This window comes from Lynx rufus, unplaced genomic scaffold (assembly GCF_022079265.1).
Source record: "Lynx rufus isolate CCGP_SWC_20201006 ecotype Redwood Valley unplaced genomic scaffold, mLynRuf1.p SCAF_13, whole genome shotgun sequence".
Classification (NCBI taxonomy): Eukaryota; Metazoa; Chordata; class Mammalia; order Carnivora; family Felidae; genus Lynx; species Lynx rufus.
The window spans coordinates 26,972,430-26,989,949 of record NW_025814827.1 but is presented as its reverse complement, the minus strand read 5'-3'; the positions used below and the strand labels follow the sequence as shown (position 1 = coordinate 26,989,949).

The window sequence follows — 17,520 nt, the reverse complement described above, 5'->3', positions numbered from 1 at the left end:
GATTTTATACCAAATTGGTCTTATTGGTAGTAAAGTTCAGTGTTACGGTGGCTCAAATTTATACTAGTATAAAACTTAGCTGGCTTAGTAAGGCTAAATGACCTTACTACCACAGCAGTGAGGTCAATATAGAAGGGAAGACCATCATACCTCCATACTGTATTATATTTCCCTTTCTAACTATTTTGATTGGTTTTGTGAGTAAGAGTAAAGCATAGTATTACTGTTAACATGGGGGCATTATTACAATAATATAGAATTTTATAATTTTTCTTTAGATAAAAGATTTTAAATGTTTATAATATTCTTAGGTATGGCTTAATTTTAATTTGAATCTGTATTAGTTTTCATTGGCTGCCATAAAAAATTGCCTCAAGCTTAGTGGCTTAAAACAGCACAAATTTAATAGCCTACAGATGTGTGAGTTAAAAGTCTGACACTAATTCACTGGGCTAAAATCGAGGTGTAGGCTAGGCTATATTCCCTTCTGGAAGCTTTAGGAGAGATTCCCCAGCCTTGCCCTTTCTAGGTTCTAGAGCAGTCCACTGCTCATGGCCTTCTTCCTCCATCTTCAAAGCTCTTGATGGGTCATACCACATTGCCCTCACCTCCTCTTCTGCTTCCCAAATGCACTTTAAGGACCCTGGTGATTACACTGGACCCTCCTAGATAATCTAGGTTAATCTCATCTCAAGGTCTCTAAGCTAATCCCATCCATAAAGTCCCTTTTGCGGCATAAAGTAACATATTCACAGGTTCCAGGGATTAGAATGTGGATGTCTTTGGGAAGTCTAAAATTATTCTTCCTAGCACAGAACCCAAATATTTTTTGGGGAACACATTGTCTCCTTTTTACAATCAAGGACAATTAGAAACAAGACTTATCAGGAATTTATTTTGTGGCGACTTTTGCTAGGTCTATGTTGCTAAGTGAAGATCACTTATAGATTGAATTTTGAATGGATATTCATATTACACTGAATTTATTCATATCATTATTTGAAAATTCAGGTTCACTTTGGCTATCAGAAACCTGTTTGACTATATAAGATAATCACAAACTGCATGATTTCTGGTAGAGGGTGACCTTCTATGGAAAGGGTCCTAGGCTTCCGATCCATTTGAGACTGAACAAAGGAACCCCCAAGGAGAAAATTTTTAATGAACTCAAAGTACTAATTGGTTTGCCCCATATTTAGGAGCAGAGAAAAAAAAATATTCTACAAGAACAGAGATAAAAGAAAGAGAGCCTTTCTTTTCCTTCTAGAAAATCTAATTCTATTGGATTGAGTGTAGAGAAGGCACAACAGCCAACGGCATTGGGTTGTCATGAAAAAGCATTGTTTCAAACAGTCTGCCCAAAGTCAATGGTGAAAGTTCCTTAAAGGAACTGGAGATATTTTTAACTGGGAACTTGATGTCAGAAATGTTGTAGGATTCTTTCTCCATAAGTAGGGATTTGGCTGATAATTTCAAAGGGTCTTTGCAGCCTAGAAACTCTCTGTTCTAAATATTTCAGTGATTGTTTTGCTTACATTAGAAATGAAACAATTATTTTAAAAGCATGTAACAAGCTCTTAATCAAAATTCTAGGTGACAGTATTATTTGAATAAATTGGTTCCAGAGTAAATGAATCAGTTACCTTTATCCAGAATACATTTTTAAAAGGCATAAAGGGAGAAAAACAAACTAACAAAAGGCATCAGCTCTTGGCTGTATTCTCAAGTGAATTTTCATAGTTTAGTTATGTTAAAATCTTAGAATTGAGAATCTTAGACTCTCTTACTATTAGTACAAAACCTCAAGATTAAAGGGGTCATTTAAATAACCACTTTGCTTTCACTTTCAGTGATGCATTTGATTTTGAGATTGGTGTGGTCATAGTCAGAATCAGCCAAGGGTTTGACATCTCTCAGGTTCTTCAAGTGCAAGGTATGTACTTTCTTTATTCGAGCCACAGATATTTATTGAGCACCTACTCCATGCCTGGTATTTTTCTAGGTGCTGGGGATAGAGCAGTGCACAATACAGACAAAACCCCCTAATGATAGAGCTTATGTTCTTGTGCTGACCTGAGGTGTATACACTTCCCCAGTGTTTTCTCCATTGCTAACACAAACCGCCTTTGTCCTGCAAAATAAAATATGGAATAATCCAGGGCAGTCATAAATTATTATTCTTATCACAAAACTACAAAGCCAGCATCACTGAAAATAAACACCTTTGGTAAAATAAACTGCTGAATTAATTTCTGCAAGATGTTTGAGAAAATAGAGATTAATTCTTTCCTCAAAAAACCATGTATTTTGTTTTTAAGAGTCTATGATCTGGTTTTCAGCCAACATGGAAATGAGCCTGAATGTATCATGCTGTGAATCACTAATCTAAGTCCGAGGCCGAAACACTAATTCAGATTAGTAACTCTGCTTTTTTCCCTTTAGAGGATTACTTGTTTGTTTGTTTTTTAAATTTTTTTAAAGTTTATTTATTTTTGAGAGAGACACAGTGTGAGTAAGGGAGTAGTAGAGAGAGAGGGAGACACAGAATCCAAAGTAGGCTCCAGGCCCTGAACTGTCAGCACAGAGCCCGATGTGGGGCTCGAACTCAAGAACCACGAGATCATGACCTGAGGTGAAGTCGGATGCTCAAATGCCTGAACCACTCAGGTGCCCCAGTATACTTGTTTAATCTTAAGAGGTTAAACATACCCTCTTATGTTTAAACTTAGTTTTTTGTTATAACTTATGTTTAAACTTATGAATGAGATAAAGGACACATCTAAATAGTCATTGAAATATTAGGAAAGGGCACTAATTCATGACTTATCTCTTCAGATGAACTTGAAAATAGAGTCCCCTGATGACCAACACTAAAACAAAGAGATACTTTTTGGGTGTCTCTTGTGTACCAGACATGGTGTAAATGATGGTGCTGGGTAGACCAAAACTAATTAGTGTGCTAGTAAGTATATTTGTAGAGTATAATGGAGAAGAGAGAGGGACATCTTACTCCAAGAGGTCTTTCTGGAGGAAGTTACTTTAGATTTGATATCTAGTGGATGAGTAGAGTTAACTAGGCAATGTTGGGCGAAAGAGAAATGAGTTGGGGAAACAGCATTCCTGACAAAGACCAGAGCATCAAGCAAAGGTGTGAATACACAGGATTATGGAAGGATGGGGTATATGGGCTACCCAGAGCAGATTCAGGTTACTGAAGTAGGAAGTATGAAGCAGATAATAGTGAAATTTGAGGCTGCTGATATAAGATCCTGATTTTAAAAGCCTCATTTGCCATATTAAAAAGTGTAGAAATATCTGAAGACAGTGCAGAACCATTGAAGAGATTTAAGTGATGGAATAATGTGGTCAAATTGGGGTTTACATCTCATACTCTTTCAGTTACAGGGGCTAGAATGGAAACAGAGAGACAAATCAAAAAGATTTTTGTAAAAATCAAAGGCAGAGAACGAAACAGCCTGAACTAGAGCTAGGGATGGAGAGGAAAGGACAGGAGTACTTTGAAGACACACAGAGCAGCATTTGGGGGTTGGTTGGATATGAAAAAGGGAGGAGTGAAAAAGGACCCCTTGGCTGACTGCATCAATGGTGATACTGCCTGTGGAAATGGGAAACACAAGAGGAAGAGTAGGTTTAATGAAGCCAATCTCCTGGTTTAGTTTTAAACAATCTCCTGTGGGAAATTCTACCGGAAATGTCCAATTGGCAGTTAGATAGTCCTGGTCTTAAAGGAGAAGTGTGAGCTGGAGATGCACATTTAGGAGATGTTATGGGCCAAGCTATGTTCCCCCAGAGTTCTGTAGCGAATTAATTTCTCAGAATGTGACTGGGTTTGGAGATAGGGTCTTTCAGGAAGTAAGTCAGATAAAATAGGATCACAAGGGTGGGACTTAATGCAATATGGCTGGTGTCCTTATGAAATGAGATTAGCACACAGACAAGCACAGAGGAAAGGAAGAAGACAGCCATCTACAATCCAGGAAGTGAGGCCTCAGAATGAAACCACCCCGCCAACACTTTTTTCTTGGACTTCTAGTCTACAGAACTATGAGAAAGTAAATGTCTATTATTTAAGCACCCAGTCTGTGGTATGTGTTATGGCAACCCAAGTGGATTGGTACAGGAGACTTCATAGTTAAGGTAAAACTTGAAACAATGACACTGGAAAATAAAATCTAAAGAGTGCATGTAGTTGAGAGCCCCAAAGTACAGGGAAAAAGCCCCCAAAGGATGAGCAGGAAAGGAGCCCTCAGAAAGATAAAGGAACCAGGAATCTGTGGTGTCACAGAAGCTACGGGAATAGAGTGCTCAAAATAAGAATCATCAACATTGTCAAATACAGCAGGAAATATCAGTGAGATTGTTCCTGAAATGCAATTGACACAGCACAGATAATCTGAGTGAAAATCTTATCTGTAGAGTGGTGTTGGCAGGATCTGGGTTGGAGTGGGTTGAGGTGAGAATCAGAGACTATGGATGTGGCCCACCACTTTGAGAAGTTTGGATGCAAATGAGAGGAAAGAGATTGAGATTTACCAGAGGAAGACCTGTTGACCTTAGAATGCAAGAGAGGGTCATGTTTTCACACTGAGGAAATGGGCCCAAGATAATGGGAGAGATTGAAGATGGAAATGAAAACAAAGGATGACCCATGGAGTAAGATTCTGGAGGAATAGGATGAATCATGGGATAGGCATGGATGGAAGAGTTGGTCTGAAACAGAAAAAAAAAGCTTCATCTTCTAAAATTAGAGCAAAAGAGTTGAGGAATGATGATTAGGTATGTAGATTTATAAGTGTAGAGTGATAAATTGAGAACGATTGTGCACAATAGTGTCAATTCTCTTTGTAGGTATAGCAAGCTCTCTAGTTGCCTGTTTTTCTCTTGGGGCATTTGGTCTCCAGGTAGAGGAGGATCGGGATTTTGTTGACTGATTCATCAGGAAGGAAAAGCCTGAAAGGGATTTGAGAGTGCCAGTGCCTGATGGTCCAGATTCTATTTGGCCATGTATGATTGTCTCCCTCATAACAGAAGGCAATGTAAGAGGATTAGGTGAACTTCCTGATGCAGCCAATCCAGTGTATTGTAAGGGAGAAGAAGAAATTGAAGATCAAGCGTTTATATAGGATAGAGAACCACTGTGTGATATGTATACTCTATGATTATGTATGAAGAGCTTTAAAAGATAAAGCTGAGAATCTATCCTGTGCAAAAATGTAGCAAAGAGATCTTCGGGCTTCCTGTCTTATGCCCCTATTCTCTTTTATGGATCTTTTACATCTGCAGAAAGATATACTAATTCTCATTCAGTGCTCATAATTAATTTATATTTTTTTCTGGTAGAACTTAATACATTAGCAGCAACAGGAGCCACCATTTTTTTTTTTAAGTAGGCTCCATGCCCAGTGTGGGGCTTGAACTCAAAACCCCGAGGTCAAGAGTCACAAGCTCTACTGAGCCAGCCAGTCACCCCTAACCATTTTTAGCACTTATTCTGTGCCACGTGTTATGCTTCATGTTCACATATATCATAACATTTGTCATCCCAACTACCCTATGAAGAGTATACTATCTTTGCCCCAGCGAACAGGTAATAAGTTGAGGTTTACCCAAGATTCACAAGGCTAGCAATTGGTAGAGGTAAGATTCAAACCTGTGTCTGTTTGAAACTGCCAGTCTACATTTTAAGAAGGAGATCTAGAGAGGAAAATGACTAAGATTACACATTTTCTTTGTATGTTATGTTGATCTCCTCAGGCTGAAAGATGAGATGGTAGCTGGAAAATATCACTCCTACCCTTTCCTTGCTCCATCCACCAAAATGCACCATCAATTTAGTCCTGTAAGGCAATACAGCAAGCAAATTTTGTAGTATTTCTGAAAGAATCCTGGCAGTGAACTGCATCCCCTTTTAATTTCCCAAGGGATGTATCCAATTTATATCAACTTTGATGTTTGAAATATTTCTGTTTCTTACTCAAGAAAGGAAAAATACAGTTGGATGCTAATAAAATAATTATAAGTACCAATTATCTAGGGTAAACAAAAAAGTGTTATACATGAAGAACATGCAGAAAAACAACAGCATAATGATAGAAATTAACTTTATGCCACATTTCCATGCATTGTTTTGAAGTTTATGTAATTTATGACACCACCCTCATATTAGATTTTGAATTGGAAGAAATAAGCTTGTGTTTCATTATATTATACTGTAATATAGGGCTTAATAAGAGCCTGATAAATCTTAAGTATTGCATTATACTATGTTAATGATTATCATCATAGCTTTTCCAACACAGGCACCACAGTGTCATCACAGATTATAATTTAAAGGAAATATTAGCAATTCAGAGTGCCCATATACTGTAGTTAATAAAGCAGTGAATAGAAATCAGCTTTATAGGTAATTTACCAGCTAATGACAATTATTTCTATACTGTGTCACAGGATTATGTGAGGAGAATAACTTTTTCATATAAATAAGATCGATGCTCATAACATTCTAACTTGTACACTGCAGCAACTCATCCAATACTGATGGCTGACAGTTTCTCTTAATAAATTAATTTATTGCCTGACAACACAAAAAAATGCAATATTTCATATTGTTAGCTTCCCAGGGGTATTTAGCAAGTTTGCCATCTACAACAAAGAGTCCAAATTGCACTGGTAGGAATAAAATGATGAAACGTGATCCGCAATATATTGCGGTCAAGTGCTCCATGTAAGTACTACACGATTTATGACCATCTCCGAGCATGGGGATTCTGCTGTGTCTGATGGAGTAGCTTAGCAAAATAAAGACAGATGGCAGGGTAGTAAATAATTACTTGATTGGAAGACGACCACTGCAGGATTGCTTCCTGCCTTCAATTCAACGAGACTTCATCTGGGGTAAGTCACGTTGATTCATGTGAGCATTTACAGCTTTGAATTGATTGACCAAGGAAAGAATCATAATTTAATAATTAATAAAGAGAAAGGATGCTGTGAAATGGGAGGCGATGCGATTCCTCAGTGGGTTTCCCTGTTCCCTTTTCTGCTGTCAGATAATTGACTGTTCTCCATCCTTGAGATTCAAAGTGAATTGTAATGTGTAGACTCTCTCTATATATATATAAAAAAAGACTGGGGATAGAACATTTGAGGCAATCTTGACAACTAAATTGAATTTCAAACTATAGTCACTCCCGTTGGTTATCATACAATCAATTTATAAAGGACTTGAAAACAGGTAACTACTGTTCAAGTGTTTTTGGCATTTGCATGAAGACATGGAACAAGGTCACTCTTTGTTCTCTCCATGAGAACTGTTTGGGACTATATCTGAGGAATTGGTTACAAATCCACTCAAGTGAGAGAACAGAAAGGTCTAAGCTTTTTCTTCCATCATTAGAACCTCAGAAACTCTCTTAATCTTGGAATGAGAGAAAGGCAGGCTCTTATTCTCTCTCTCTCTCTCTCTCTCTCTCTCTCTCTCTCAGTCTCTCTCTCTCTCTCTCTCTCTCTCTCTCTCTCTTGCATTGTGGTTTTGTAAATTGTGATAGACTATAGAATTATCTATTATGGAAGATTCAAATTCCCATCTGATGCCCAGGTGGTGGGTCTTTCCAGGGAAAGGACTCATTCTCTTGACTCTCCTTTTTCTGATCAGTCCTGCCTGTCCTACCCTCTGTGACATTCCAGCCTGGTTTGGGCCAACAGCCCCTATTATGTCCTCTTTCTATAACTCTGTATATGGCATTAACCCCACTCCTTTTCAACATTGTCTTTTGTATCCCCCCTCCACATAATTTTACACATGCTCATCTGTGACCACAGTTCACTTGTTTTCCCTCCATTATAGAGATACTTTCAACTGTATTGAACTGTGTTGAATAGCATTGACTTGTTCTTTTATCCCAACAAACTATTCTTGAGTGTTTACTGTGATGGTAGGCACGAGGAGGGAGGTTTGGGCACAGCTGAGACTGTGAGAGGCAGTATGTGAAGACTTTGAAATCAGTCAGACGTGGGTTTAAATCCCAGCTTGACACTTTCTGGCTGTGTAACCTTAGTCAAATGACTCATCTTCTCTGTGTCCCACTTTTCACATTTTCCGATGGAAATAATTATAGCCCCTAGCTCACAGATGTATTGTTTTGGATTAAAGGATATTATACCTGCAGAGTACTTGGCATTGTACCTGGCATAAAATAAACTCTCAATAAATGGAGGTGATGAAGTATGAAATAAGCTACCCTCCAGGAATTTGCAGTCTAGAGGGCATAAAAAAACATGTTTCTTAAAACTAGTCTAGGTCACGCAGTTATGTCTACTGGAATAAAGTTTGAAGCAGAGTATCATGGACATATAGAGCATTATAAAAATTTCTTTAATTGAGAGATTTAGGGATGGCTTCTTCAAAAAAATGCAGACTGTGGATTTCTTCAACAGGCAGCTATTGGCAGTCAGGGCCTATTGCTGAGGAAGGATGGGAACAAGGGAGCTAGAATTGGAAGCAGGAGGCTTGCATCACCAGTGTGCAACCTTGAACTGTCTGAGTTCAAGTTTCCTTCCCAGTAAAATGGGGAGAATGCCACTAGTTCTGCCTGCTTCCCCGTACTCGTGTTGGGATCAAATAAGAGACTATGAGGAAAGGGCTTTGTGAATCCTGAACATCACAGATGCAGTCGTGAGGGAATGAGCAATTTTTATTTTTGTGCTCATGGAAATCCGTTTATATCTCTCCATTCATACTCCCTTGGCTCACCCCCCCTTTGTGGCCAATGGCACACTTCCACAAGTCAGCTGGCGAGTACTCTTGTTGAAAGAAATGTTTTCACAAAGTCCACTCTTGACTCGCATGTGAACAGAAGCAAGCTGTACACCAGATAGATGATTCAGAACAGATAATCAAACCGTCACTTCTGCTTAGCACTGAAATTAGAAAAGGATGGATTGCACAGGAGGAGCCCTTAGATCACCTACAAAGGGAATAATTAAGAATTAACTCTAATAAGAATTTGCAAAGTCACTGTGCAAGTGAGCAGACCACCGTGTGGATCTGAAAATCCGAGGGCCAAGCAAGCAGATTTTAGCCCTTAGAACAGACTCTCTCCGTCGGCCTCTGTCTGTTGTCTTTGAGGGGACCGCGGAATCTGACGCATTCAAGCAAAGTCTGGTTTTGTCTCTGGGGCCTGGGATTTTGCAGTTTGCTCTGTCCAGGATGGGCTGTGTACATACCTTTGAGCAAATAGTTGGAGTAGCTCCCAGTTCATTCAGCCAGCTGACTCTGTTACAAAGGAGGATTTATCTTTTTTCCTCCTTTGTCCAAACTAGAGGACAAAGAATGTGGCAACTTGTGTCTAATCACAGGGTGTGCTGGAGTCTGCCAAAAAAGTACAGCAAAAGAAACCCTTCCCCAGCATGGCCCTGGCAGTTGCCCCCGAAGACGCACACAAATACGCGCCTTCCGGACGACTGCAAAGGGTAGATGATCCCTCAACTGGCCCCTACAGCACCCCCAAACAGTAGATGAAAGCAAGGGGCATGATACTTTGGGGCTGCTCTGGGACAGCCTATACCTGTGTCTTTAGGATCCTCCCTTTATATGGTACATTTGAGGGACCATAGCATAGGGCAGTTAACCTGACATTACACCACGTGCTTGAGAGTGTCCAGGTTCATCTGACGATGAAGAGTTGGAGGTTAAAGGGACAAGTCTGAAATAATAGTAATGAGCAAACAGCAAGAGGTCGTCATAAAGGGAAATATGCAGGATCTGGAGTCAAGCAGACCTCTTTGGATTTGAACCCTGTTATTTTCGGGGTGACATCAGACAAATCACTTAACCTTTCTGAGCCTCAGTCTCTTCATCTTCAAAATGAGGGTAACAATAGCAACTATCTCAGAAGCATTTGGGAAGGAATAATATGCAGCACAATCCCTGGCACCCAAAGAGTGCGCAATAAATGGTAAGTGCTAAAATAACTCCCAGGCTTCTCAAAATACTCAATTTGCTTTGCATGACTAAGCCCATTTCCAGAAGTTGCATAAATACACTGCCTATAGAACACACTCGTTGCTTTGGTCTTTAAGGAGCAACAAAGTACCATGCAGAAACTGTTGTTTGTTCTTTTCGCAAAGCTGGGAGAGTGGGAAAGGGGAAGGGTTACAATTTTCCATTTCACAGATAGGAAATCAGAGGCATAGGAAAAGTCAATGACTTGCTTAATGTCACATAAAGCCAGCAGCATAGCTGTAATGGGTCATGACCTCCAGTGCAATGCAGCTTGTGTTCACCTTTCAAAAGTCAGGGGTAAGCAACTCCTGTCTGAGCTTTAATACCATCAGTCTAATTTCTCAGATTTTCTATAGCTGCTGATCTTGAGAACCTTTGAGGCTTTGGGGAAATCACATGGGTGATTTGACCTTAAATCTCATGCCACTGGCAAAAGATTAATTGCTAAGACCTGGAAAGAGGCCAGACAATTCTGTGTAGCTGAATAACAGCACCGTCTAGGGATGTGACTGTCCTGACAGATTTAGTTAGTACATAATTGATAAATCTAGAGTTTGTATAGCTTCGCTTCCCAGATAGATAAGGCAACTGGCTCCAAGGGTTGGCATTTACAGAAGCCCTACCAGTGTTTTGTAACACTGAATCTAGGTTTTCCACTCTGTTCCTCGGAACACTGCTCATTTTCTAAGGCTCTGTTCTCAGCAAGCAAGAAGATGAGGGGATCTGACAAGAGGCCACCTTGCCCACTGTAAGCAAGAATGCCCATCATTCTTTAAGCACTGTCCCATGACTGCTTTTAAAGTCTTATTTACCCTGACCCAATGTAGGTTGAGGTCAGAGAGGGATGCAGGGCATTACATAGGAGCTAGGAATTTTTCGTCACAATCAGAATCCAAAAAAGATAAAAGGCAGTCAGATGCAACATCAAAGCTTGGAAAGTGGGTCTAAGCCCTGGACAGGAGGCTGCACAGCTTGACTCTTGTTCCAGACTCGAGTGTTGTGAGACCCTTCTTAGCAATTTGAACTCGGACAGGCACACAGAAACCTCAGCTTTTCTTTCTTTCCCTTTGGTCACTCATTCCAGAAAGTATTTTGCCTATCAGAAAGAATTGTTAGTGGATATTTTTCACTGTAATTTCTATTCGGAGCTTATTTAAGCCTTTATAAAGTTTGGTTACCTTTCCTTACTTCTTGCTGTCTAGTTTTACGTTGCAGTTCAGGAGGCATTGTTGGGTGCCTGATATATACCAGTATACTTTGGTAATTTTGTCACCTCTACTTGTAAAATATCTGACACAGTAGTTTAGGTCAGTAAATCAGTGGCATACAGTGTACAAGATCTTATGTACAATGGATCTGGCATTTTGGTTTTTGCCAGAAGTGAATAAAGATGTCATTAAATAGCCTCCCTTGCCTTCACAAATAAAAAGCCCAGTGATTTCATGTATTATAACAACACATAGAGATATTTTTCCAAGCTAGTTATTACTTTCTGAATATACTTTACTGATATGCATTACCTTTTAATAATCATATGGAAAAATCACATGATGTTAATTTTATTGCATATCCACCACGTTTATATTAAAATAGTCTATGAGATGGCTCCTAGAAACTTTGTCACTGAGTTAAGTAAGTGAGTTTTGTCCTCTTTCACTAGATGAATTAGAGAAATTGGAACAGGAGCGGCTGGCTTTGGAAGCCACTATCAAAGATAACGAATGTGAAGAAGGGAGTGGAGGCATCCGAGGCTTGTTTAAAAAAGCCAGCCAATTGAACATTACTAAGCCAACGCCTAAGAAAGGTAAGTGCTTTCCAAATTTGCAAGAAAGATTATGAAATGAGCCACTGCTTGAGTATCTATAGGGGTCAGAAGTCAGCATCTAAGATGTTGAGGGCATTGAGTGTAGCTCAGGACTGAAAGACATTTCTTTCAAGACGATAGCACAGATAAAATGTAGACATTGTTGTCATTTATCAATAACATTAAGCCCTTTGTACCATCTAAGTGTAAAAACTTAATTTTAAAATAATAATATTTGGTCTGGGAGTCCTGAAGTGCTTAAGCAGATTGGAGTGCCATAAAATAGACATTTCTTAGTTAAAATGGAAAGGGGATAGAAATTTAAGAACGAATACCCAAATGGGTTTATCTGTACACATGCACACACACACACACACACACACACACACACACACACACAGACACAGACACACACACACACCTTGCAGACATTTAAGGAGACTTAAATTAACTAGTACAGGTAAATGAGGGATCCAGCTAGAACCCTAGTTTCAAAAAGCAGCTATCTTTATCACAAACCTGAATTCTGGACTGGGAACTTTCTTAATACCAATTACCTGTAGATTTCAGCGGAGAGGTACACTCAACCTCTGAATGTCCAATATACACCCCAGTAACGAAAGACCACAGAATTAGAGCTTTTTGTAAAATTTATAAATAGGTGATTCAAATATATAACTTTTTTGTAAATAAGAAATTCCTTTCTTTCCAGAAAAACCATGGGTTTAAGTTTAATGAGGTCCACAGCGACCTCTGCTGGTAGAAAATTATAATGTTAACGTACACAAATAATCCTATACTTAACTGAAGTCACTTGGTATGAGGCCCAGAAAAGATTATTTCTCTGGGAGGTTTTTACATCAAATAGCAAGATCCATATTGCACCTTAGCAGGCTGATAGGCTAGTTTGACCTCTTTCAAAGAGGTTCTTCAATGAGGCCTTCTAATACCCTGGAAAAAGTTTGGACCTGTTTGCTTGTTTTCCTACTATAGTCCAAGGATGAAATTTTACCTGTAATACAATATTTTTATATATTTACAACATATTTACAACATATTTATAACATAAAATATAAACATTGCCCCCTTCAAATACTGGAAGTACCCTCGGGTTTCTGGAATATTCCATGGGCTATGGGAAAGCTTATAATATATTATGTACCTTAACATGACATTGTCTAGGAAAATGATGTGTTTGAATCTAAAGCTGGAGGTACATCAGGACTTTCAGAATGTAAATATTAGAATAAGACCATCTAGATTCTAACTATCTTCTTTCCTTTTCAATTATTTGGTTTATTCATGAGACATGTTAACTATTCATTGAATCTGCTCTACCATTCAGTCTTTCAATGTTAGTTACCGTCTCGAAAAGCAATGGAAAAAGTCAGAAGTCATAGCCCAATACTATTCTTTAGCTGATGGCAGAGGAGGGAAGCATCAATGTTCTTATTAATGAGAAGGGACTTATTATTTATTTTGGAAGTCTGCTTCTGCATCACAAATCTTTTGGCAAAGAGGTACTCTTCTGAAAGTCAACATGTCTCATTGCTCAGAAAAGCAAAATGATGTTATGTTTTATTTCCAACACCCAAAATTTCAAACGCAGCTCTAAAGTAGGCCCCTTCACTGCTCTGGGCCTTCGCTGGTTGACAACTCTTTTGAGTTCTAGATCAGGACAAACCCTACCTCCAGACACTAATGCGTGAGTCCCCTGGATGCTGTGATTTGCATGTAAGTGGGAGCAGAGTTTGGTCCATTTTGTAAAGATATTTACTTTCTCCCTCAGAAGTCCTAGGGAGATAGAAGCAATGTAAGATAATTGCTTCAGGACTGACAGGCCCAAAACATGGATGCCGCAAAAGACAGAACAAAGCATCTTCAGAACCTCTCAGATCAGAGAGGAAGCTCGGAAGCAGCTGTCAGCCCTACTCTAAGCACTTGGCTGACATCATCTCTTTGAAATAGAGCAATAAAGTCACAACTTTAAAAGACATGGAAATGAGAAATAATATATACAGTGTAGCAACAAAAACCTCTACTGGCAAATAGGAGTGAGGGTCCTGCTCAAACTGGCCTCATTCCCTAGCAGACTTTCAATGTATCCTTGATAGGGTGGAAAAAGCATCAAAAAAATGTTTAAGTACTTTATGTGCACCCTTATCTATAACTCTAGTAAAGGAATTTTGTCTTTCCGTATTGGCTTTTTCATCTCATTCATAGAGCTCCATCTCATTCATTGGCTTTTCCTTGGCTTCAGGAGTCTCCTTGAAAACAGAGAGCAAGCCAGGCTGACATTAGGTCCAAAGGGTCATAGAGTCAAGATGCATTTGGTCCCTAGCCACTTTCATAATGCAGACATTCATGGAATTTATACCAGTTGTACTCATTGAATGCTCTAATGAAGAAATAGTTCTGATTCTATTGCTTATCTCTAGAAAACCAATCACCACATGTTCTAGTTTCAAGTAAATTTGAAATATGATTGAGTTATATCTGAAATTTTGTAAAATGGGGGTTTTTGGCTATTGTATCAGATAACTTAGCATCGTTACCTGTCTAAATAATAAATTCCACCCTGGAGATTACTAAGAACTTGAAAATAATCTACTGTTTTATAATGAAAACTGTAATCATAAAACCAATATCATATTTTGTTGGACTATTGAAGGTAACCTAAATTACTGTGGGACTTGACCTTTATCTCCCCTTCTCATAGCTCACTGTTTACCTATAGCTATAAAAACACTTAAAATTCATGACCCTTCCTCTATTTTCCTGAATAGATTTATTGGCAAGTTATTTTGTTTCTTTCTTCAAAAGACCAATAGGTATACCACTTTTCTTTCATTACAGACAGCAGCATGAGCACAATCCAGTCAATGCACGTGGGGGAGTTCAACCAGAAACTAGTGGAAGCCAGCACCCAATTTAAAAAGAAACAGGGAAAAGGCACAATTGATGTGTGGTGGTTGTTTGATGACGGAGGTAAAAACAATTCCAGAATATACACTAGGGAGCAAAATTACTGTGTTGATAAATTTAACAAACTGCATGGGAAGGTATATGAAAATGATATCAGTTTAAGAATAATATTTCTGTGTTTCCCAGAGATTTTAAATTATTTAGGAGCAACAAATGGGGGAATGAATAAAGATATAAGGCTATTCATTCTCTTTCAGTGAGATATGCTTATACTTTCTGTCATAATTTACTCTTTCTTCAGGGTTAACACTCCTTATCCCCTATATCTTGACTCTCAGAAAAAAATGGAAAGACTGTAAATTAAGGATCTATGTTGGAGGGAAGATCAACCGCATTGAAGAAGAAAAAATTGCGTGAGTAATGCATCACTCATTTGTTAGAACACTTGGGATGTTTTTTGTTTCAATCCTTTAATTTTAAGAACTTTAAGTGTTTTTGAGGCACAACAGATTTAAAGATAAAGCCACCGTGATAAGCCTCGTGTCTACTTGGTTTTCTGGTCAATAAATTGCATACATTTTGTAATCACTGTCTTCATGTCCCTTGATCCCCTGCCACAAATGCTTTTAAAAGGAATTTGACACAGAAGTCTCATCTCAATTCTTTATTGAGAGCATCATTATCTTGTATAATGTTTGTTTTGGTTTGACTAGTAAATGTATCCAAGAAACGAAAAGCCCGAAGGGATTTGTGTTCAATAGCTTCCTTGGGGTGGGGGTGGGGGGTCGAACCTTTTGATTTGTGGTGGTCACTGTAGCACAGTACACTTAAAATAGAACTAAAGGACTGAACCCAATCCTTGTCCCAGCTCTGCCACCAACGAGCTGCAAGACTTTGTCACAGTCACCGTACATATCTGGGTCCCCAGTTTCTCATCTGTAGTTTGAAAGAGTTTAAATGAACAACTGTTGAAAACTCCTTTAATTAAAAAAAAATAAATAAGTGCCCACCGTGGAAATTCGCAGCTTTGTCATTAATTTAGTCACAGAGGTCTGACATGTGGCTGTGGAGGCAGCAAGGATATTGAGAATGTGGTGCATCCAAAGGTCTCTGGTGGAAATCTGAAGAGCGACCTCGAGTGGCCCTTGCTCCCTTATGGTAGGACTACATCCTGAGGCCTTCCAGAAATCACAAAATAATGACAGGCTTTTATTCAGTAATTTTTCATGTTTTCTCCTCTGTCCTGGAAGGATATTATATAGATACAGAGATAGAGATAGAGATAGAGATAGAGATAGAGATAGAGATAGAGATAGAGATAGATAGAGAAATAGAGATACAGACATAGACATAGAGATAGATATATAGATTTAATTCCTCTTAAAGAGAGTCATATTTAAATGGAAAGTAACATGATAGCTATAATAATTTCTATATAATAATTTCTATTTCTTAAAGCCTCTAGTAACTTATTGGGACAAGTGATGAAATTTAAAATTGGTCGGTAGATCAGACGATAGTATGGCATCAGTGCTAAATGCCCTGCTTTCAAAAATTATATTCGGTTTGTATAAGAGAATGTTCTTATTCTTAGGAAATACCCACCCAAGTGTTTAGAGGGAAAGGGACCTGATGGCTGCAGCTTACTTTAAGTGGCAGATGGGCAGGTGGACAGATGGATAGAAGGCAAGAAAGAAAGAAGGAAAAGAAGGTTGTAGATAGAGGTAGCTATATATAAGGAAGAAAAAGTGTTCAGTGAAATAGAGCAAGATATAAACAGCTGGTGGATCTGGGATTTTTTTTGTGCTGTCCTTGCAATTTTTCTGTAACTTTGAAATTATATAAAAAATTCCAGTTGCCAGGGAAAGAACCTCCAATATATATGACATAATTATTAGTTTTTCAGTACATTGTCAGTAACTCTATAAAAATTATCAGCAAGGTAATAGCCAGTAATGTTAAAACTTGTCCTCTTTTTTTCCCCCAAAATGATAAGGAAGCATGTACCACTCTATATTTTCTTACCTAGACCATGAATGCAGGGTTGGATTTTCTGTTTCCAGGGTTTGTACCTACATGAATTTCTCTGTCTTTGGTGGAATCGCTTGGTCCACATTTAATACACTGCGATGAAAATCAAACCCTGACCACAGCCTTTGTGTGAAAGTGAACCTGAAATAAGACATGACTGCTTGTGGTATCTTAAACACAAACCTCTTTGACTGAAAATAGCGAAACATGCAGTGATGGGGTATTTCTCTTTTATGTTTTCAGAATGGCTTCCCTTCTGAGCAAATTTAGGATAAAATTTGCAGATATCCATATCATTGGAGACATCAACATTAAGCCAAACAAAGAGAGGTATGAAACATTTAACAAGATCCATTGTTTACCCCTGGTACTCTCTCATTTTCTTTTGTGTTGATTATTAAGGGGTAGAAATGTTATCTATTCACTGCAGTGACTGCCTAATAAGATATAATAAAAAAGGACTTCAAATAATCATGCCGAGCTATCAAATAAATTCTAACAGAAGGAAAAGGTTTTATGGTAAAGTTGAGCTTGAGAGGGAGAGCCGTTGAAACACAGGTTAGTTAGCATTTTAGAACTGCCCTTCCTGTTCTTGCTTTCCGTGGTGGCCAAAATAGCAGGAAGTAGGGGCTCAGACTCTTTTGGACTGAGCAGTCGGGGGCAAGCTTTCATCATTTAAAATTCCTAGTGGGGCATCCTGCAGGGGGAGCTCTGATAGAAAAGATAGAAACAGCTT

General features: G+C 38.6%; 1 protein-coding gene across 3 annotated transcripts in view; it reads left to right on the top strand.

Annotated features, from left to right (window-relative positions):
• The window catches only part of SLC12A1 (solute carrier family 12 member 1), a 102,057-nt gene that overhangs the window by 72,620 nt on the left and 11,917 nt on the right, over positions 1-17,520 (top strand). For all 3 annotated transcript variants that reach the window (XM_047074463.1, XM_047074462.1, XM_047074464.1), the window contains exons 19-23: positions 1,851-1,933; positions 11,685-11,828; positions 14,685-14,816; positions 15,055-15,166; positions 17,028-17,114. In XM_047074463.1, coding sequence (XP_046930419.1) covers positions 1,851-1,933; positions 11,685-11,828; positions 14,685-14,816; positions 15,055-15,166; positions 17,028-17,114 — 558 coding nt within the window. The remainder of the gene's footprint in view (positions 1-1,850; positions 1,934-11,684; positions 11,829-14,684; positions 14,817-15,054; positions 15,167-17,027; positions 17,115-17,520) is intronic.